At 40.8% G+C, this 24,338-nt stretch overlaps 1 protein-coding gene across 1 annotated transcript in view; it reads right to left on the bottom strand.

The window, feature by feature from the left end:
• LOC139756569 (uncharacterized) overlaps positions 1 to 24,338 on the bottom strand; it is a 198,280-nt gene that overhangs the window by 89,221 nt on the left and 84,721 nt on the right. Inside the window, exon 2 of the mRNA XM_071676172.1 lies at positions 10,571 to 10,618. Within this exon, the coding sequence (XP_071532273.1) occupies positions 10,571 to 10,618 (48 nt within the window). The remainder of the gene's footprint in view (positions 1 to 10,570; positions 10,619 to 24,338) is intronic.

The raw sequence follows: 24,338 nt of genomic DNA, 5'->3' as shown, positions 1-24,338 counted from the left end.
CTCTCTCTTTCCGACACTGGCGGAACAACAAGGTACATTATCACCCACTAAAAGTAACAGCTAACTTTGGCACACAGTCTGCATACCTTTGTTCTGGGTAAGACTCAGCATCAACACCTTCTTCACCTCTATGTAAAAAAAAGTATATATATATATATATATATATATATATATATATATATATATATATATATATATATATATATATATATATATATATATATTTCTCTCTTGTGTCTCCCCTGATGATGTGATTATTACACGAAAGTGCACTTGGGGACTTATCGTGTTTCATCTTCCTCGTGGACTCATAGGAATATATATATATATATATATATGTATATATATATATATATATATATATATATATATATATATATATATATATATATATATAGAATATCATGCTGGAAATATGCTTTGTTTCGATCGCATGCGCAAGCCAGGGTCAGAAGAAGTATAGCAAACTGCTCTGTATGTCTGTATCACTAAAAGTATGCTATGCTCCGTCTTACGCTGATAACACACGATCATTTTCTTTAAAATTACATCTCATTATGAAGAGACTTGCGTTCTCGTGCAACACGGTCCTATATGAACCGTGAGCACGGGGCGAGGCAGAATGGGCCTTATGTCAGTGCTCGACAACGTTTACATTTGGATCAGGGTCGTTAGTAAGAGTAATTACCAGCACAGGTGACCGATGACGTATACACTCCATTTCATAGAAAACATTCTAATTACAAACGGATAATCAGGATTAATCTCGCTTTATTTAGAATGTCATATGGTGATTCATTATAGATTTCGTTTCATCGTTTTTTTCTTATTTTTTTGTAAGAACCACTCAAAGAAACAATGACACAGAGGGAGACGAGTCCTTTTTCTTTTTTATGTTTAGTGTTAGAAATGGGCTAAGCATTAGTACCCCTTTCATCTACCGTTCATTTGGTTGAACATAAAGAAAGACAAAGTCAATTTGTTCTGTTCTAAGTAAACAGCGATTTGAGCATTTCACTCGAATTCCGACTGAAGGTTTGGCAGTTCATCAATTTTCGTCTAAGATACGAAAAGATTATTTTTTTTGGGGGGGGGGGGGAGAAAGGAAATAAGAAATAATTTTTTTTTTTCCTTGTAGTCTCACGGAAGAAGCTGGTATTGCCTCATGTTTCATTGGAAATATTGTTTATTTTTAAGCAGTGTGGATATGACGATTGCATACATTCACCTCATCAGGTTTATTCTAAGCCATAGCGGGAAGAGGGTGTCCAGGTCAGGCTGGCTTGTGTTAGGCGTTGGAACTTCATGAATTGTTGACACCTAATGGGTCGGATTTCTTCCGTAAGATTATATAGTGTATCTTAAAGTGTCATTAAAGTCAATTATCTGAACTCCTACTGAAATGCGATTACCCCCCTTCATAGAATTATCACAGACTAGTGTGACCGATATATATATATATATATATATATATATATATATATATATATATATATTTTTTTTTTTTTTTTTCATACTATTCGCCATTTCCCGCGATAGCGAGGTAGCGTTAAGAACAGAGGACTGGGCCTTTCAGGGAATATCTTCACCTGGCCCCCTTCTCTGTTCCTTCTTTTGGAAAATTAAAAAAAAACGAGAGGGGAGGATTTCCAGCCCCCCGCTCCCTTCCCTTTCAGTCGCCTTCTACGACACGCAGGGAATACGTGGGAAGTATTCTTTCTCCCCTATCCCCAGGGAAATATATATATATATATATATATATATATATATATATATATATATATATATATATATATATATATATATATATATATATATATTTAATATTTCTACTCTATACAGTTTACATTGATCGATATAGCCTCACTGATATGATCCATTACATATTCATAAGCGATGACGCAAGCAGCTTGAATGTCTTTGGTATAATTCATTTTAGTAACTGAATATTTTCACCTAGATTTACGATTAGGTGATATCTGAATATTGGATTAGGCAGTGTAATCCCACTGATATCTATCCGAATGGTGACCAATCGTATTGGCTCGATGGCGGCAGCGTTGACGATTAGCTAAGCTGTGTGAATCTTTGATCAGGCGGTCGGGGACGTGAGCGTTTGGTCAAGAGACGTGGGAATGAGAAAAGGGTTAGGGGCAGAATAGGGTACAGAAATACCTAAAATATTCACTCCTGATTCTTAATCATCCAACGTTTAAGGGTTATTCTATACGTCCAAATCATCCACACCATCGACGTAAAAAACGTTCTTCTAGATGTACGAACGTTCGACACGACGGCGACGTTTGTTCCGAAGACGTGTCTGAATATCCATGACGATATTCAGGCATCATTCCAGACGTCTGAATATCCACTTCAACGCTTATACATCCTCTCAGACTCTCCTAACATCCACTCCGAGGCTTTGTCCTTCTGCCGGGGCGTTCCATCACCGATCCGATTCTTAAGCTTCCATCCAGACGTCTCCACCTCCTCCTAACTCTTTCAAAAAGACGTCAGGACGTCTATCCACTCGCCTGAGAACCTATCCAGGCAAGATATCATCCTCACCGATTCTCTGACGTTCACTGGAAAGTCCACACGGAGTCGTAACATCCAGAGGGTGTCGCACCATCCACCAAATGTTCCATCATCCACTCTCATCCGATACCCTAACATGAATCCAGCACTTGTATCATCCACCTGATGTTCAAACAGACTCTCGACGTCCTTTCGTTCTGGACATCCGCTTGACATCAGATGGACACTTCTTAAATTCTTCTCAAATGCTCTGACCTCCAGCCCAACTCCATGGCATCATAGACCACCAGGTCTTCTGTAATTTGGCTCTCCTATGCGCTGTCCTCCTGCAGATAACCTCGTCACAGGCCATCAGGTCTTCTGCTGTCCGTCTTTCCCATGCACTTCCATGTAATTTGTTCCTGTTCACTCTTTCTCCTATCCCTTATCCAGAGCTATCGCTTCGCCCTTCACACCTTCAGCGCAAGTTGTTATGATAGGGAAAGAAAAAGGAAAGAAAAGAAGAGTGTAATAAGAAGGAAAACAGAGAAGATGAGAAATGAAGTAAAACCTGACCAACGTGACCTCTGGGAAGAATCGTCATTTGGTGTAATCTGAGTGGAAGTTTGAGGTGATCTCTCTCTCTCTCTCTCTCTCTCTCTCTCTCTCTCTCTCTCTCTCTCTCTCTCTCTCTCTCTCTCTCTTAATGGATCCGGCTCCCCTTAGCTCACACTTGCTATGAACAAGCACCCTTCATGGAATTTCCCTAAGAGTACACTTGCTCTTCGCCAGCACCCTTAATGGACCTTCGGAACCTTAGCCTTCACTTTGCCGCCATCCAATACTACCCCCTCCTCCTTTTTGGGCTCACCCTTACATCTCCAGTTCGTTCTCTCTCTCTCTCTCTCTCTCTCTCTCTCTCTCTCTCTCTCTCTCTCTCTCTCTCTCTCTCTCTCTCTCTCTCTCTCACCTCACCTCACACTTACCTCAGGCCAGTGCCCCCTCGCCGGCTCTCCCTTACCTCACACTTACCACCGTCCAGCGATAACGATAACGACCATTCCGCTACAAAAGGCAAGATACGAACAGCTGAGTTTTTGGCTGGGAAGTTGTGTGTGTGTATGTGTGTGTGTGTGTGTGTGTGTGTGTGTGTGTGGAGGGGGGGAGGTGTTGGGTTTGGGTGGTCGGGTGGGGGGTTTTCGAGGTTCACGACACAAACGGTTCGAACACTGTTTGTCCAAGGGTTGTAACAGGGTTGGCCCGCGTCCCACCCCCACTCAAGCCAACCCAGAGCTGATTAATACTGGTATATAACCTACCTAAGGTTGAGGAGAGGAGGAGGAGGAGGAGGAGGAGGAGAGAACCCTAGTTTAGATGAAGGTCCCTTACGGCGTTGTGAGCTGCTGTTTTGTGATAATCGTATCTCTTATGTTCGAGGTTGATACCAAGTCGTCGTCCTAATACAGCCAATGCATCTCCTGCGTTCTGGTCTAGTGATGTACCGTGGTTTATCATACTGGGTAGCGGTATGATCAATGATTCTGTGTTGAATTGTGCTGTCGTGTTTTGATAACTGGTATCACATGCAAATCTCTCTTGTTGCTCTATACGTTCTGGTGTTGCTCGATTATTATCATCATTATTAATATTATTATTGTTATTATTATCATTATTATTATTATCATTATTATTATTATTATCATGATTATTATTATCGTCATTATAATCATCATCATGATTTGTATCATTATCATCATTTCCTTTATTATCATCACCGTAATTAGCATCATTTTCATTAATATTATTATTATGGTTATGGTCATCATTATTATTATCCTTATTACTGTCATTTCTATTATCATTACTACTTATAATGATAGTAGTAGTAGTAGTAGTAGTAGTAGTAGTGGTTGAGGTACAATCATCTTATCAGACTGGTAGATAAGGTGTTTGTGTTATTGTACAAAATCATTTACGTATGATTTCAAGAAGGTTGACTAATGGTTCCTCCCTGAATAATCCACTTTCATTAGTGTTCTCCAGCGTTCATTAGAACAGTTCATTGCTCCTGTGAGTAACTCGATGGCAATCCATTGTTTTCGTTAAGCCAAAGGCTTTGATGATAGCCAAGGAGAGAACTTTCAGACTCGCTGTTGAATTAATGACCCACTGGTGTTTTATTCTACATATATTTATATTCCAATCTTTTTTTTTGAGGTATTGCATCTGACATTTATGGTGTTTGTTCCTCGCTACTTTCTCTTCTGTTTATTGTGCTCAAGATGATTTGAATGAGTTGTCGGATTTATGAGGCTGCGATGGATTTGTAATCACTGTGTTCAGAACTAATCTTTTCGTTAGGACTCTTTTCTCCGCTTGTATAGATGGACTCCGTTTGGTAATGGTGTCCTAGCTTCGTCTCTTCGATGTATATCAACTGACTGTTATATTTCTCTCATGTGTCTCCTCTGATGATGTGATTATTACACGAAAGTGCACTTGGGAACTTTTCGTGCTTCATTTTCCCCGTGGACTCATAGGAATATATATATATATATATATATATATATATATATATATATATATATATATATATATATATATATATATATATATATATATTCTGTAAAACATTATTCTGCACAATTGGCCTTCACAATTCATAGTTATTTAGTTTTAAGTAACAAAAACACAAAAAAAAGGAATGAGGAAACTTGCTAAACTTTTATATAATCAACTGAAATAGTTTGAAAGCCTCAGAAATATTTATGTTCTTGTGTACATAACATAGTTTGCATATTTAGAGTTCATTTGGTGACATGTATTCTGTCTTCAGTGTGTGTACGTGAGTCTGTGTGTACGTATATATGTGTGTGTTCTCAGTGGGCGAATGTGCGTATGTGTATATGTATGTGTGCTTTTCTGCTTGTGTAAGTTCTTATATGGAAGTATGAATATATACGTGTTTGTGTGCATGCAAATATGGCTATTTGTCAGAGTGTACATCTGTGTACGTAGGTGTGTGTTTTTACAGCCTTTATACTCCTTTCTTACCCCTGATTCAGCTGATAACAAGGGTAACAGTTGGCCTACACGTCTACCCGACACTGCCAACCACCCCTGTGCCAACACCCTACGCTGCCAACATGCCCAAGGAAACATGGTCATTGTACGGGGTTTTTTTTTTCCGCACTCTGCTAAGACCCTTTGTTCCCACCCCTATGAAATTCCGTTCCAGTCTACTCATTTTTCGAGTGTTTTGCGTTGGTCCAGCTGGGAAAAGAAAAGGGAAAGTGATATTACAGTATGATATCAAAATGTGCTTCTTACACGAATCTTTCAATTCAGTATTTTTTCCCCAGTGCGGTCCTTGTACACTGCAGGTAGAACTGTTTTTTTCTAGTATAATATTATACATATATATATTAGTTACCTTTTTTTATGAAGGTATGGGCAATTATCGGGACGCTGCGTGCCATATGTCTTCGGTATCAATTTCGTACACATGGTGTGTGTGTGTGTGTGTGTGTGTGTGTGTGTGTGTGTGTGTGTGTGTGTGTGTGCCTACGCGCCTGCGTATCACCATAAGCATTATCTATCCTCAAACCACCTATCATAAATACTATGAATAATATACCAATTCATTTTCCTCCCTCAATATTCATATCGTTACTTTTACTTTAACCCATCTTCTTCTTCTTCTTTATTCCATATTTTTAACAAAATTCCGTCCAGGCTAAGCTGGAAACTTGGCAACATTAGCTTGAAGTTTAAGCTGGAGCATTACCAGACACACGTTATGCCGTTACAGCTAAGCTGCAAATATGCAAAAATATGGAGGAGGCTTAGGGCACACCCATCTCCCCCACCACCACACACCCTCCCGTCTACTGCCGTGCTAAATCTCGGGCGAGAGAGAGAGAGAGAGAGAGAGAGAGAGAGAGAGAGAGAGAGAGAGAGAGGAGAGAGAGAGATTTTTCTTGTTATTATCATTCTTATCGTAGGGTAAGCTTGTCGTCCTCCACCTGTTACAGCTTCACGGGGGTGTCACTTGCCGATGGACTCTCTCTCTCTCTCTCTCTCTCTCTCTCTCTCTCTCTCTCTCTCTCTCTCTCTCTCTCTCTCTCTCTCTCTCTGTAGACCACCCCACTTAGACTTTGGGTTCGTGTGGTCTGTGTATGTTCTATGCATGTTCCATCTGTTTGGCTATCTGTCTGTCTGTCTACCTATCCCTCACTATCCCCTCGATACATGCTCCTCCCATCATCCCCCCCGACACCTCGTCTCCCTTACCTCAGCCGCCTACACACACACACACACACACACACACACACACACACACACACACACATAAGGAAAGGAGATACATGAGTAACAGCGAATGGCTACAGGCCATTAAATGTGCCCCTCATAGAAGAGAGAACAGTAAGGGGTGACCTGATCACAGCTCATAAGTTGCTGAAACCAGACTGATGAAGTAGATAGTGTACGTTTCTTCGTAGATGAGTAGAGGTAGAAAAACCTGATGACATAATGTGAAATCAAGCAAGAAAGATGTTAGAAATGTAAAAATAAAAGGGATCTTCCAGTATATGGTTGGTGGACGAAGGGAATGAACGTAGAAGGCGACCTGCTCAGCGAAAACAGTAAAGACAGACTCGTGAGGTTGAACTGGTCGTGGAGGAAGCTTACAAAAATTGATTAATTGCCGATAAGTAATCAAACATTCACACAAAGCATTTTCTTTTTTTTTCTTTTCAACCCTCATATCTTAGAAGACGACACCGGGTGGGAAGCCTCAGGCCAGGTAGGAGGGCCCCTTCCCTCCCTGCTTTACACAGTTTAAGACACTGTGCCACTACAGGGGGATGTGAGGCGGGGGAGGTGGTGGGGTTAGCAAGGCTTCAGGAGGAGTGCCAGGGGATGGGAGGTGGGCTAGAGCGTCGATTACATTATATTTATGTAACTATTATACAGGTAGATTACATTTTAGACTTACGGAACTTTTTGCATAAGTCGTTTATTTCAGGGCCAGGGAGATTGCTTATTGACAATGTTCGAAATTGACGATGTGTATTATGTGAAGTATATGTATCTGGGCCCGCTGCCGGCGATGCTCCGTTGCTTGCTCGTCTTTTAGAATAGACACCGGAATAAGGGGAAGGTAGTATGCGATATAAGGCAATATAAGATAATCTTAAATAGCATTATGTAACATAATGTAACTGTATATTTTTGTAAGGATAATCTTAATCAGCATTATGTAATATAATGTAGCCGTATATTGATGTACTATAAGATAATCTTAAATAGCATTATGTAATATAATGTAACAGTATATTAACGTAATATAAGATAACCTTAAATCGCATTCTGTTATACAATGTAACAGTATGGTGACATTTAATGTAATACAGTACAGTATATGATATAACGTTATATAGTATGTCTAAGCTGCTGCTTTCTCCAGAAAAATGAAAACGGTGGCGTTAACGAAATTACATTTACCAAACAGAAACAGACCTTGGAAGAGATGTGAAAACGCAGAGGGACGAAGGAAAAGGAAAAATTATATTGAAAAATGTTATGCTTCAGTTACAAATTCTATCATGTTTTATTCGGTTAATACGAAAGCATTTTATCATGGTTGTATGTGCATATATATATATATATATATATATATATATATATATATATATATATATATATATATATATACACAATCATTTTGAAATGTAATTGCATTGAAATGGTTACTTGTTGACTAATTACATGCCGTAAAAAGTTTATGAAAAAACTTATACGATAAATTCGTGTCATTTATCTATATCTGCAATTCATTTATCGTAATTATTGACTTAAGGATTTTTCCCCCTCAACTAAAGGGAGGGGGAGGGGAAGGGGGGGTAATTTCCTTCATATAACAACATGTCTATAATTGTCTGTCATCAGATTAGTTTATACCAGTCTGGGAAAGGGATTATTATGCATGGGACGAATAATGATAATAACTGAGTTACTTAAAGTTTGGGAAATAATTCCACACTTACCATGCACTGGGAATTTAACTGAGATTATAAGAGGAATTATAAAGGATATATATATATGTGTGTGTGTGTGTGTGTGTGTGTGTGTGTGTGTGTGTGTGTGTGTGTGTGTGTGTGTTTCTTAGGCCTGTCAGTTCTTTCCCGACTCAGCGGGGTAGCGTCAGCAACAGACGACTGAGCTTGAGAGGGAACCCTCTGGCGTCCCTCCTCCTCCTCCTCACCTTACTTTCAAAAGTGTGATAATACAAGATGGACGTACATCCAGCCCCATCACCCTCACCCCCCAATTTTGTCGCTTTCGACGACACGCAAGAGATAGGGACGTAGTGTTCCTACTCCCCAGTAAACAACTGTATATATACATATATGAATAGGTGGTATATATCACTGTATATATATGCATATACATAGAGAGAGAGACAGAGAGAGAGAGAGAGAGAGAGAGAGAGAGAGAGAGAGAGAGAGGCGGGTGATGACTTACCTGTACCCCAAGCGATAGTCTTTGATCCACCATGGGCCCCCCCAGTGGTGATAACAGACCCCCCGAGAGCTGGCGATCATGCAGTAGATGCCACGCAACACACGGCTACCATACAAACAGTAACACTGTCTTCCTGAACTCACTGTGTTTCCTTACTTACTCAAAATGGGCACGGAGCCTCCCCGCTCCCGAGGCTCTTGTGTTGCCATTAGCTAACATATCTAAATCGAGACTTGAGGGGCATTAAAGATATAATGGTATGTATTAAATACACACATATACATATATACATACACACACACACATGCACATACACACACACACATACATATTCATATGTAAATTCATATAGAAGTATGATACATAAGTCACATTTCTCTCACACAACAGTATACTCATAAAACATACAATAGAATTGATGCCAAAAACCTGTAGTAATCTTAATTGGTAAAGTGAAAACATGATTCATGCCTTAATGACTCTCCTACTGACATATTTATGTTAATTACTTAAAAGTAAACCTTAATGAGATACCATATGAGGGTTACATTTGTAGAAAGTCTTGCTCTCAAACATTAAATGGCCGAAAATCCCATTGAAACTCCAAGATAATGACTTCCTAATATCTCTGCAATTTGAAGTAGACTCTTCCACAGCTATGTATATTATAACATTGTATTCAGTGCTTAAGAAATCAATAGCAACAATGGCAATATATACATATAATCAATTGAAAAAATAGTACACAAAATATTCTATCAATTCATAAAAATATAAGTAGATGGTATCTGATGAATACCTAGTTTAGAAACTAAATATTTATATATAAATAGATATTAGGTTTATAGAATTACATTATAGGCACCATTAGTGTGTTTATAGAACACCCAGTACAAGTGAGGGTAAGATATCTAGTAATGTGATGCTAGAAATCTGAGGAGATACTTAGATCATCAGTAGGTACTCACAAGATTCTAGGACACGATCTAGAGAAATGGTTATTACGTAAAGAGTGAAAGAAACAATGGTGGAGAGAGAGAGAGAGAGAGAGAGAGAGAGAGAGAGAGAGAGAGAGAGAGAGAGGCTGTTATCCCCTTCTTTGGCCATGAGAGTCATGTCCATCTCCCTTAATCCTTCCCTCCTTTGTCTGCCCATCATCTCTGAGCGGATGTTGAGGCACATGGATGTCGAATTAGCTAAGGGGCGCTGTGGCTGAGGAAGGGAGGGTTGTGGCTGAGATGGGAAGAGCTTCAGAGAAGGGTAGAAACACTGCCCACTGCTACTGTGGGCAGCTGTGACCCAAGACCCAACCTCTGACCTTCGACCCCCTTCCTCCTCTTCTTGCCCAAGTTAAACCAACCACCTCCCCCCATCCGCTCCAACTCTGTAGAAAACCAAGCCAGGAGAAGCAGGAGGGAGAGGGGGGGAGGGACGTGTTTTTACCCTGTCTAGCCTTACGGCCGCCAGGGTTGACCTCAGCTGTACACACAGTGTCTGTGGCAACACTCACTGATGGAATACTTACTCCATGGCAGGCCGTTCCAATTAGCTGTCAGACCCCGCCATTGGTTTTCTGAAAGAGGGAAGATTTGTTTTAGAAAATCAGTCTCATCCATAATCAACATCCTATTACATTTTAATCCTTCTGTTGCAATCGATCTACTCTAGTTTTCTTTTTTTTTCTGAATCCCTTACACAATTTCTGTGCTTTAAGCATCACTACTTCTACTCCTCATCTAACCATTTTGTCCATAAACACTACACTTAGATTTAAGCATTCCTAAACACAATAGTAATAAGATAACTATATAGGTTTAAGTATATAATATGTACGCGGTTCCTAACCAATGATAATAATGTAGAGAAACTGAAAATATAAAAGAGAATTGATAACTTGGCATATCTCTATTTCCCACCTGGATGATAACGAGCCACCTACATGAACCATCTTGTTTACTCTCTCAATGAACATGAGTGGCCCTGATAGCCAAGTGTTTGGATATCTTTCGTTCAAAGTTAATTTCATCTTCGAGTTGTTGTCATTCGCCATGATACCCTTATCAAGAGCCCAGATGATGTGTCAAGGAAGATTAGTCTTTTGGTCAGAGGTGACACGGAGGGATAAATCTTATACAAAGAGATGTCGAGTACGGGAAGTCTTTTGGTCAGAGGTGACAAGGAGGGATATAGTCTTATACAAAGTGATGTCGAGTACGGGAAGTCTTTTGGTCAGAGGTGACAGGGAGGGATATAGTCTTATACAAAGTGATGTCGAGTACGGGAAGTCTTTTGGTCAGAGGTGACAAGGAGGGATATAGTCTTATACAAGGAGATGTCGAGTACGGGAAGTCTTTTGGTCAGAGGTGACATGGAGGGATACAGTCTTATACAAAGAGGTGTCGAGTACGGGAAGTCTTTTGGTCTGAGGTGCCAAGGAGGGATACAGTCTTATACAAAGAGATGTCGAGTACGGGAAGTCTTTTGGTCTGAGGTGCCAAGGAGGGATACAGTCTTATACAAAGAGGTGTCGAGTACGGGAAGTCTTTTGGTCAGAGGTGACAAGGAGGGATACAGTCTTATACAAGGAGATGTCGAGTACGGGAAGTCTTTTGGTCAGAGGTGACAAGGAGGGATACAGTCTTATACAAAGAGGTGTCGAGTACGGGAAGTCTTTTGGTCAGAGGTGACAAGCATGGGGGAATCTAGTACCCAGGAGTGTCAAGCTGGGAAGTCTACTGCATAGAGGCGTCAACCTAGGAGGAGTTTTCCCGGCAACGGGGTGTCACGCAGGAGAGGGCTACAGCTCAGAAGTGTCAAACGTGAGGATCACCTACTCAGTGTCGATCAGAAGTCTTGCTAACCTGTGGTGGTCTCAAGTAGAAAGAACTTTTTGTATTCATATTTCGCAAGGGATTTGCTTGAATGACACATCCTTCCGGGTTCAGTCTGACAAACTAAGTGATTTGGACAAGACAAAGAGAATCTTAATTCCAGACATTTGAATTGTTATGATTTTTCTAGTCTGAGTGATTGTTGCTGCCAGTGTCGAAATGATTCTTGTGAATGCATGTGGTTGTTGCAATATGTAGGAGAGCGTGAGTCAGTGCAATGAATAGAATAAAATGGAACGATATGATATATGGGGGGCGATTTGCTGCCAGTGGAATGAACCAGGGCATATAGAACCGTTAAAGTAAACCATGGGGTACTCTGTGGGGCTTAGCTGAGAATGGTAAACTGTGGTTTCGGTACATTATACATGACAGCTAGATATTGAGTATGTCTAAGTAAGGCCATTGTTCGTTTATTCCTGACGCTACACCGCTACATCGGGAAAGGCATTTAGGCGCAAGAAAAACCTCTTCTTCTCTTCCTTCTCCTTCTCTTCTTTATCTTTTCCTCAATACCGACTCTCACCCCTCTCTTTTCCTGTACCCCTTTCGTTTCTCGCCACACTCCCTTCCTGTTACCCTTCTTATCCACCCACCACCACCACCAAGCTTCCTGATCCTCGAACATCGAGAAACAATAATTCAGAACAACAGTCAAATCCCAGCCATACCTGGCGCTACCTGTTTATGTTCTCTCCAGTCCCGAATACTGTAAGGGACGGTCTATCCTTAGCTCCAAATGGGTTATACTTTGCGTTATACTATACAGGGTGTTTGTCATATCAGGGCTTTATCTTTTTTTTATCATGCTGTGGATTGTGGTTATAGTAGTAATGCTGCTTGTATTAATGGTGTTGGTTATATTAGTGGGTGTTGGTTAGATCAGGAGGTGTTGGTTATATTACGAGGTGCTTGTGATATTAGAGTTGTTGGTTCCATTAGCAGTACTGGTTATGTTAGTGGTTGTTGGTTATATCAGATGATGTTGGTTATATTAGGGTGTTGGTTATAATAGGAGTGCTTGATATGTTAAGGGTACTCGCTTCAATAGGGATAGTAGGCTACGTTATGGGGTGTTGGTTGAATCAAGTAATTGTTGGTTGATTTACGAGTGTGTGTGTTACATAAGGGAATGTTGGTGATATTAGAGGAGGATCTAGGTTATACTAAATTATACTAAATTGGCTGAATGACTTGAGGTAAATGTTTACAAGTGTTCTATTGAACGATTTCTGATGGAAGTGGGGATATAAGTGCGTTTGCATGTATGCATGTGTGCATGTGTTTATGTGCGTGCGAGCGAATGTTTCATTTTCATGAGTGTGATTATCTACTTGTAATTACTTATCTGTACTGGACAAGGAGGAAGTTCGATATCTGTAGTGCTCAATTTCATGAACTTTCTCTACGATCATACAAGCATTTTTTTCTTTACGTCTATGTTCGCCACATTCACAGTTTCATTATTGACTTTACCCCCAATCATCCATGTTTTTCCTTATGTCGTTTGTTTGTTCTATCTTTGTATCTTAATGACTTAACTTTTCGCTGTGATGTCACCAGACTGGCCCCCAACAGCTTGAAGGCTGCGATCGAATCACCCCTTACTCTTCTCTGTGGTGGAAAAATCAATCAATGGTGACTTAATTCTGGGACCCTCTTTGTTGCCCATGTCTGGGGCCTCCTCTGAGAGTTCTTTGTGTTTCTTCAAGTGTGATAACCAACAGAGGCAAATTTCCTTGTATGATGATGTATGATGTGAATATTTTGCTGAATATTTCCTCACCCATCAGCCTGGGGGCGATTCTATATATTTGCCAGCTGTTTTGTCACGTTTCGAACTCACCCAGTGTGGAATCTGGTGTTATTTGTTTTTTCTTCACTTAGGTTATTCTCTGTCTATCCATGGAATCTCCCCATTGCTCTTGCCTAAGGATGTAGCTTCTTTGACAACCTTTAGTGTAGCACATCAGCAAATTATTGTGTTCACCACTTGATGTCTATCATCCATCTCATATCATCTTGACACTTCACATTATCTCTTGGTATCTGTCCCTCATTTTAGCCTATTGAAGATATACTTCTCTGATTATCTGCTTCTCCACTCGAACCACACTTTTATATACCAACCGATCATGCAGTCATTACCTATTTTTTCTGTGTATCTCATCTTATATCGACTTATAACACCTAATTTATCCATTCTATTTGTTCATCTATCTGCAAGGGTTATCTATATGGTAAGTAACCTGTCTACTGTCTAACTATCCTGTTTGACCTTCGTAGCTCTTTAACGACTCGTTTCATCATTCTCCTCGTTCACCGACTCGTCTATCTCATGGCTCATATACAAAGACACATTTCAGTACGTACACACACATTCAGACGAACACATCATTGTCACTCGATCATGTCTACCACCACCGCCTGGGAAATACAAGGTTTCTTATCAACGAGCCGAAAACTACTCACCAAGAAAGAGGAAAAAATACCATACAAATTGCATGAGCTTTAAGCGTTGTTGGTCTGTCTATTGAAGCCAAGTATACACTGAATGTTTATCATCATACACTGCTACACGTTATATTAACCTCGATGGCTTTCAGTCCCTCTGATATATCTCTCCACTACGAGGGGGTCATCCAGGGTTAAAAGATATCTTATCCATTCATTCTTCAGATTTTTATGATATAAGTTCGCCTCATTTTTCTTTCTCATGCCTCATAATTTACGTTTATGGGCTGGACCAGGTTGAATATAAACACTTGCGTGGTTTGAAAACTCCGTCTTTCTGATAGATCTTCACAGGGGAGGGTCCAAAGCTGCGATGGATGTAGACCCCAAATGCAGACTCTAATGGCTCGAAAACACGCATGTGTTGGTTCATGTATCAACCACACATTCACGTGCCGTATTACACACACACACACACACATATATATATATATATATATATATAGATATAGATATATTATTCCTGGGAATAGGGGAAAAAGAATACTTCCCACGTATTCCCTGTGTCGTAGAAGGCGACTAAAAGGGGAGGGAGCGGGGGACTGGAAATCCTCCCCTCTCGTTTTTTTTTTTTTCTAATTTTCCAAAGGAAGGAAAAGAGAGGTCTGCTCCTTCTTTTTGAAAAGTAAAAACTGGAGGGAGAATTTCCAGTCCCCGCTCCCTCCCCTTTTAGTCGCCTTTTACGTCACGCAGGGAATATGTGGGAAGTATTATTTCTCTCCTATCCCCAGGGATATTATATACATTCTCAATTCCATCAAACTCATTAGAAATACGAAAAACAACTACCGGAACATATCTTTTTTTTTCCCATACAACGGTGAAACGTCTCTTCGAAATCAAAACAGCATGAGCGTCATACCTCGATATTCCTACAAAAAAAAATGCAATCGACACTTGGATGAGGATGGGTTTCAGAATCCTCAATTTCAACTCCTCCGATTCGATTCCAAACGGCTTATTTTTAAGCACGCTGGCGGGAGTGATTACCGCATTGATCCACGGGTTCGATTCTATAGAGGGGAACACAGACAACATACGACCTTGGCAGTGACGAAGTACAGGCAAGAGTGCATTGTGAATTCGGGAGTTTCTTGGCTAAAGAATGGTAATTAATCTTCATATATATATATATATATATATATATATATATATATATATATATATATATATATATATATATATATAGATATATATATATATATATATATATATATATATATATATATATATATATATATATATATATATATATATATATATATATATATATATATATATCATTTGGTATAGGAGGATAGATTCAGAAAGCCAAAAGAGATTTCAGATGTATAAGACAGGATAAATTTTGAGAGATAGAACAGAAAGAGATAGAGACAGAATCATACAATGTCTCTCCGCCCTTAACACTGACATTAGACTGACGATGATTTCACGTTTGTATGATTTGATGTCCTATTTACGTATGAGTTTTGCCTCCTCTCTCTCTCTCTCTCTCTCTCTCTCTCTCTCTCTCTCTCTCTCTCTCTCTCTCTCTCATTTGCCTTCATCTGCGGCGGGAATATTTGGCTTGTTTTTTCTTCCCTTTTTCTTCATAGATTGTTTGGTGCGTAATATCATCTCTCCCTTTCTCTTCTTGCGCAATACATATATTCGATGGAGAATATAGATAGATAGATAGATAGACATATAGACAGACACAGTTAGATAGATAGATAAGACCTTCACAAAGAATTAATTTACATCGACCCTGAATTGAGTCTCTTCTATTTTCATCTAAGTTACATCCCAACACACTCAGACAAGCCATACCTGAGCCTGGTCATCAACCACCATTTCGAAAGCTAGTGTACCACAACTAATCACTAGACAAAACAGAGTAATCACCATCAACACTCAGTACCTTCACAACGAAAGGAAAAATAATAATACTTTCCCCCATTTGTCCTATTCGAACATGCATGGCAACCAGTTCTTTGCAACAGTTCAAACCGTCTTACACCCAAGCCACTATGTAAACAATCACGAACTCCAAGACAGACATGATAAGCTCATTCTTGCCTCGCGCTTCAACCACTTACACACACACCCTCCTTCCCAGCTCTGCAGAACACATAAGTAGCAAAGCATAGTCACGCTGTAAAGGCATAAACATGCATTAAACAATTCTCCCATAGCACGGCCTCATGTTCCACCCTACCAGATGTACACCCGTCCCAAACTACACAACCCTTAGACATCTATGAGTCATATATTACTTATATACCCACTTACATACCCGTCTATCTTTCTCTCCTGTCTGTCTGTCTCTCTCTCTCTCTCTCTCTCTCTCTCTCTCTTCTCTCTCTCCCTCTTACTGCCTTTCCTCAGCTCTCAGACAGCGTTCGGTCCATTACTAGCGGAGGAGAAAATGCCACCAGAAACAATTTATTTGGTCCAGAATGTCTAGGCTAAGGGGGTCGTGCGTTCAAACCTGCTTTGTTATCCTTGAGATCTTGGAGAACACTGAGAACTCGAGAGAACACTGGGAAGTCTCTGAGGCAATGAGAAGTCATGGGTCAGGCGATGAATGTAACTCGAAGCGTTTGGTTTTTCGATGATGGCTTTTGGTCTTCAAAACGGGGAGGAGTTGGTCAAATGGGAATCATGATTTTTATCTTTGTTTCGTTCGTGTTAATCATAGTCAATGTACTTCTTTCTTTCTAAGTTGTCGCTATCTATCTACGTTGATTTCTTTCGTTCTTTCTTTTAGCTTATGCTGAAGGTTTTTTTCTTCTTCTGTCGTCGTTTCTAATCATTGGTTATCTTTTCCTTCTATTGTATCCTCCCATTTCTCCTTCACAATTACCTATCTATACGTATCTTTTTACTCTTCCACTCACTCGTTATGTCTTGTATCTCCCTATATCTTCTTTCTTCTTGGACTCTTCCTTTCTTCTGTTATCAATTTCGTACCTTCTACTCTTCTTTCCCTCACTACACAACCTATCTACACACACACACACTTTCAAACACACACACACACACACACACACACACACACACACACACACACACACACACACACACACCCACAAAAAAAAATCCCGTTCCGCTTCGCCATATCTTCCAGTCTTCCCTTATTGTTTCTTGTTCTCCTCTCTTTATTTTTCTTCTCTTATAACATTACAGTACCATACCTTCCATCTTCCCACTTTCACCCTTCCAGTAAGACCCCCGAGACCAGTTACACACACACACACACACACACACACACACACACACACACACACAAACACACACACAAACACACACACACACTCCTGGACGCACGGACGCCTTAACCTCTCACGCAACATTGGCTGGCGTCCTCTGGCGGATTCTCCCAAGCCTTAACCACAGATGAAAAGGTTGGCAATGGTTGTAGAATCGACCGTTCCCTGACGAAGCCTCTCAATACTCTGAGACATTTTTGTCTCTCTTTTTCCCCCGATACTGGTTCCGATAAGGGACGCTTCGCCTTTGTTTGATCTGACTTGAGTAGAAATGGGGTTAGATATCATTGCCTAGATAAGTGATGATTTTTTTTTAAACAGGCTGAACCTAATCTTTGTCGAGAATTGTATCCCTATCGAGAGAATTCTAGCTATAAATGGATCAACTGAAAAGTTAGAACTTCATAACAGTTGCAAGGAATATAAGAAACTGGACATTGTTTTGTTTATATCAGATCTTGAAAAAATATCCCGCCAGTAGGTGTATAGATGATATAAAGCTTAGGGCTTATAGGAAAGAAAATCATTGATGTATTCATAGTTGTCTGGAAGAGAACAGTGAAGGTGATAAAAAAAACCATTAGATTAAATAAGAAGACATAGCAAGAAAATGAGTAATCAAGTACTGCCACCTAAAGTCTCATAGATGGAAGTGGAACATATAAGAATGCAAACAAAAGAACATCGGATGGCAAGACCAAAGAGCATGAAAGATGATAAGAGACCACAACAGACAAGAGACATGAAAGATAGGATAAGACTGCAAGAAAACAGAATGCTGATATCAATTACCTAAACAATAGTCAGTTAAAAGCTTTAGAAAAAAAGAAAGAAATGATGTAAAAGATCATAAAAGAATGAGAGCATCGAAGGACAGGACAAAATCAAATAAAAGAGCGTCCGTGAAAAAATGGAAATATGAAACAATTGCCCGACAAGTAAAACAAAAAAGACAGAAGAGCGATAAGAAAATAGAAAAAGACAAAAGAAGATCGTTTGGCAAGACAAAATAAGAAAGAATAAGAGCATCTTTGAAGGAAATCATAAAAACAAAAGAAGGATCGCCATCCAAAACAACACAGGAAAACAGAGGAACTAGATCAATAAGAAAACCGAAAAAAAATGAAGAAAATCGGATCACCGGACGAAAAGGAAAAGAAGGGAGAAATGAGAACATTTATGAGATAATCGAGAAGAAAATAATGAAAGACAATAGATTGTGGAGACTATCTATCGCCTCCGCCACACAGGTGGGTCTAGTGCTGAAACGAAGCCCAGGTGCTGAGGAGGGCGAGTCCTCTGAATGGCTGAACTTCGACTACCTTCCTCCCTCCCATATACAGGAGGAGGGGAGGGTTCCACGAAGGTGCTATTACCAGGCCCAATGGGCGGTATATTAGACTTACTGGTGGAGAGAGGCCAAGATAGTGCCTTACTTTCCCAAGGTCGTTATGTCTGATTAAGTGAGATGTTGTCGACAGAGATATGGGAAGGGGCTGAAGGAGAATATAATGGCTCTCTCTCTCTCTCTCTCTCTCTCTCTCTCTCTCTCTTTCTTTCTTATCTATCTACCTATCTATCTATCTATTTGTATATATATATATATATATATATATATATATATATATATATATATATATATATATATATATATATATGTTCTTAAAACGTTTCATACAAACCGCGTGAATTTTTTTACGATTCTTCCATGATAAGACAAGTAGCTCCTAACACCATATGAGTTCGACAGTGGTACTGAATGAGACAAAGAGGTTCATCAGATTCCTTATATAAACTTATCCTTCCCTCTGGAACGTTTGCAGTGATTCATCCACTATCTTTTCACTTTTATGACATGTTTGATGTTTGTAGACTACTGAAAAAGAAATGAAAGGAGAAAAATGAAAAATGCCTAGTCTATATACTCAGAACTGATGCTTGGCACATCTGATCCTGTTTAAAAGAGGTGTTTGATAAATTGTGATGTGGGTTTTAGTGGACCGACGGGCATTGATGTAGCTTAGAAACTGGTTTTAGCAGACTGAATGAGTGCATTTGCATAGCTTAGAATTAGGTTCTAGTGACTTGAATGTACGTAGATAGCTTAGAAATGAGTTTAAGTATGTATATAGCTTAGAATTGGTTTCTAGTAGACTGTGGTGTATCTATATAGCTTAGAAACAGGTTTTTGTGGGCCCACGTACACTTACATAGCTTAGAAAATGGTTTTTTGTAAACTTGGGTGCATTTATATAGCTTAGAAAAAGGTTTTCATAGCCATTTGTGCGTTTATATGGCTTAGAAATGGGCTCTGGCTCTTGTGGATTTTGGTGTATTTGTAAAGCTTAGAAACGAGTTTTAGAGGACTTTAGCGCAATACTATAGATTATAAATGGAGAGGTTAGAAGAACGGCAATATCTGCTCCATAACCAATCATTTATAGAGGAAGGATCTTGACTATGGTCACATGAGATTCGAATTACATTCCAGACCCCAGGAAATGCTTTCATAACCCGATCGAGCGCAGTCTGTTGTCATCTGGGATTACGTCGGAAAACATGTGGGCTCCGGGGCGAGGGAGGTGGGATTGTGGTAGGAGGGGATGGTGAGGGAAGGGGATATAACAACTAGATTTGCGTCAGGTAATCTCTTTGATCTTTGGCTGGGCGTGTACGGGACCAAGACGATGGGCAGGAGATTCGGAGAGATCCGGTATGACTTATTCTTAGACGCCTCGTCTGTGTACTGGAACTGCATGGCTTTGAGGGACGGCATCCACAATCAGGAACCCCACGAGCGAAAAGTCGTCTTTGACGGGTCCGTTCCATCAGCACCAAATGGTAAAGAGTCCAGTGAGGCTTGGGAACGTCTCGTTCCAAAGATCACCATCATTTCCCTACTCCTGCGCGGAGCGCAGCATCTAGCGCTACAAGAAGCCCCCGACGAAAAAGTTGGTCTAGGGGTTATATAATAATTATATGTATATATGCAAAGTGTACGCCCATAGAAAGTATATAGAATTTACGGGCACTTATGTAAAACCGGATTCGCACATATCACTTGTTGTATATGTTTGTGTGTGTGTGTGTGTGTGTGTGTGTGTGTGTGTGTGTCACAACTACAGACAACGTATGACAATGATTCCCTTTATCGCCCTAAAGGCATTCCACAGGAGGTTAAACCAATTCCCGTTACCCCCTTCACTAGTTACTTTTGAAGGTACCTAGTCGAGAACGATGGTAGGACTCACTACTCAAGAGAGGGGGTTGGTGGAGGAGGGGGTACAAGAAAGCAATCTTGGCAGGGGTAAGAGACACGGAAAGAGGGAGGCAAATCTGAGGATGGAACCTCCACACGCTAACGGGGTCGGCCCATGTGATGCGGCCAGTGTTGCCAGACGAGGGTCACACGTCTCCTTCATCCGTCACACACGTAAGACTGCACACTTTGCGAGAGATTGGTGTGAATTTCAGAGACTTACAATCACTTTATATGTGGAGTTAAGACTTCATTCATTGGTTTAAACGCTTAGCAATCTCTCTCCTGCAAAGATTTCATTCATTTGGTTAAACAACAAACTGCCTTAATTAAAGACTTCATTCATTAGTTATAAATCAATAAGGATTATATGATTATACGTGTGTGCATGTGTGTCCATTTGTGAATATATATATATATATATATACGCAACATAAGGACCACTTTTATAGGGCTCCAGTTTCCATCATGCGCTACGTGCAGGAGGAAAATGATTGGCTTCTCTGGAGCGAGAGGTTCCTCAAAGAGACTATTTCTTTCCGGCTATTGTTGACACTGATACAACCTTCACGAAAGAGGCTTTTCACTCATGTTATAAATCACCTGCAAGTAGAGCCCATACACACACACACACACACACACATACACACATACATATATATATATATATATATATATATATATATATATATATATATATATATATATATATATATATATATATATGTGTGTGTGTTTGTGTGTGTGTGTGTGTGTGTGTGTGTGTGTGTGTGTGTGTGTGTGTGTGTGGAGGGAGCAAGGAGGGCGGGACACCAGCTTGGGGATGGAAAGATGGAGTGAAGAAGATTTTGAGCGATCAGCTCCTGAATATGAAGGAGGTTGAAAGGCATGCGAGGGATAAAGTGAATTGGAACGATTTGGTATACAAGGGTCGACGTGTTCTCAATGAACTGAACCAGGGCATGTTAAAGCGTCCGGGGTAAGCCATGGAAAGGTCTGTGGGACCTGGATGTGGATACGGAACTGTGGTTTCGGTACGTTACACATGACAGCTAGAGAATGGATGTGAACGGATGTGGCCTTTCTTCGTTTGTTCCTGGAGCTAACATCGCTAACACGGGAAACGGCGACTAAGCATGAATAGATAGATGATAAATAGTTAGATAGACAGATTCTAAGTACATATAAACGTTTAGGTATACACACATATACGTGGATGTATACACACACACACACACACACACACACACACACACACACACACCAAACGATGGTCTACTTGGTCTTCAAGACGGGTCATCATCGCCGTCTTGAAGGTGTCAGTTACTGGTCAATTAGCGGCTCCCACGCGTGATTGTTCTAGTGGGCGAATTACTCCTAGGGTCTATGTGGGTGGCCCAATCAGTGGCCCCAAGCGTCCGGCCTCCGCACCAATCACAGGTGCTGCCCACCGTCGGTGGGAGGGGATTGCCAGTACGCGACTTACGAGTGGGTGGAGCAATAAATCAAAGGTACCGGGTCCGCCCGTCCATCGCTCCTACCTCCTGGAGTCGGCTCGGGGTCGGGCCTTCGACACCCGGCGATATACGCTGGGAATGGGACGCGTCCGTGGACGCGCGTTGCATGACTACCACTGGTGGTTTAATGGGGTGTTTGACAGTCAGGGGGTGAGGAATGGGGTCCGTGGTAACTCATAGATGAGTGCAGGGACGACTCATTGTGTGTGTGTGTGTGTGTGTGTGTGTGTGTGGGTAGTTATAAGAACGGGAGTCTCTTGTTTCAAATGGTCTGATGCTGTTTGAGTTTTCTCTTTATTCCTCGTCTTAGCCTCAGATCCGGCTTATGGTGATGGTAAGTGGGTATCGGGGATTCGAGAATCTAGAGGACTTCTTGTTGACTATAGGCTAATAATGCATATCGGATGACGTGCGTAATCGGCGCGAGGTATCGTATACTCGGCTGGCCTAAGTTACGCCAGGCTGAAATGATGTCGCCTTTTGGGAATTCGGTATTTGACACTTACAGTCCTCCGGCAGAACCTTGTTACTGCCTTTTAGTAAGTTTCTACTAACCCCATATATACGTAGCGCCTTCCAAATGTCTTCTTTCTTCCTTCTTTTTTTTTTTAGCATTAACGCCAGACCACCTCGCTTGGACCTTGGGTCTGTGTGGTCAGTGTATCTGTGTAACTCTCTCTCTCTCTCTCTCTCTCTCTCTCTCTCTCTCTCTCTCTCTCTCTCTCTCTCTCTCTCTCTCTCTCTCTCTCTCTCTCTCTCTCTCTCTCAGCCATAGAGAGAACGGGACGAAAAAAATGAACATCATAACTTAAAACATTTCCTTTTAAGTACTACATGAGACTCACAGACATACTGCTGTTCCAGTACTTGCAACTTTTCGATTGATGATTCCCTTGTGTTCCTAGACAACGGAGAGTCTAAAATCGATCTCTAAAAGCCCCCGTGTCTTATAGCCAGAATTAGTGGGAAGACTGAGGCTACCTGAACCCAGAGGTTGGATCCATTTCCAAGAATGGGGATCATTACGTGTGTGTCTCTCTCTGAATTACACCCATATTACCTGAACCTTGACTCTCACGATCTTGTAGTGTTTTTGCTTACATTTTTGTGTGTATGTCTGTGTATATGTGTGTCCTTTTAGGTGTATTTATGTACCTGCACCAAGATGAGGTCTCATGAACAAGTGATTTGTCAGTTCTGTACCTCAATCTCACCAAGACCGAATACATTTAACTCACTGACGGATGTTAACCAAAAGCCGTCAGACATACGATGAGAATCGGCTCTTATAGAGTTGAGACCCCTTGAATCCAAGAGGCGATTCAAGTCAGGTCTCGTAGAGTTAACACCTCTTCCTAGACCTCTGACAGGAGGAGACTCTGACGAACATATCGTCTCAAAGATGTCTCAGTCTACCTTTACAGTGCGTGTCGTGGAGGTAGAGCCAGTCATCCTACCTCGATGCCCCCCCTCGCACGATGGAGGTGAGGGAGGAGGGAAAAGGGACTCCTGGTCGTAGATATCGGACAGGACGACGAGTCTAGCGCTTCTCATGAGTCAATAATTTTCCGGTCAGTACCTAGCAATTTCGGCGGTAGGATTACGTCAGCCTCGTTATAATGTTTACCTGTAATCCATCGTCGTAATCACTAGGTGCGTCCAGAACCGGATGCACGAGACGGGGTTCGCCAGTCCGACATGAATCTCTTTTTTTTCCCCTCTCTTTCACTCTATAGGTCAAAGATTATACACCAGGAAATGGCGTTATATGTCAAAATACCACATTATCTAGAACCATTAGTGTGCCATGATGATAATAATGAGACTGATAATCATTCACTGGTCGTAGAACCTGAAC

Source organism: Panulirus ornatus, chromosome 22 (genome assembly GCF_036320965.1).
Source record: "Panulirus ornatus isolate Po-2019 chromosome 22, ASM3632096v1, whole genome shotgun sequence".
Lineage (NCBI taxonomy): Eukaryota > Metazoa > Arthropoda > Malacostraca > Decapoda > Palinuridae > Panulirus > Panulirus ornatus.
This window is presented reverse-complemented; position numbering and strand designations above follow the sequence as displayed.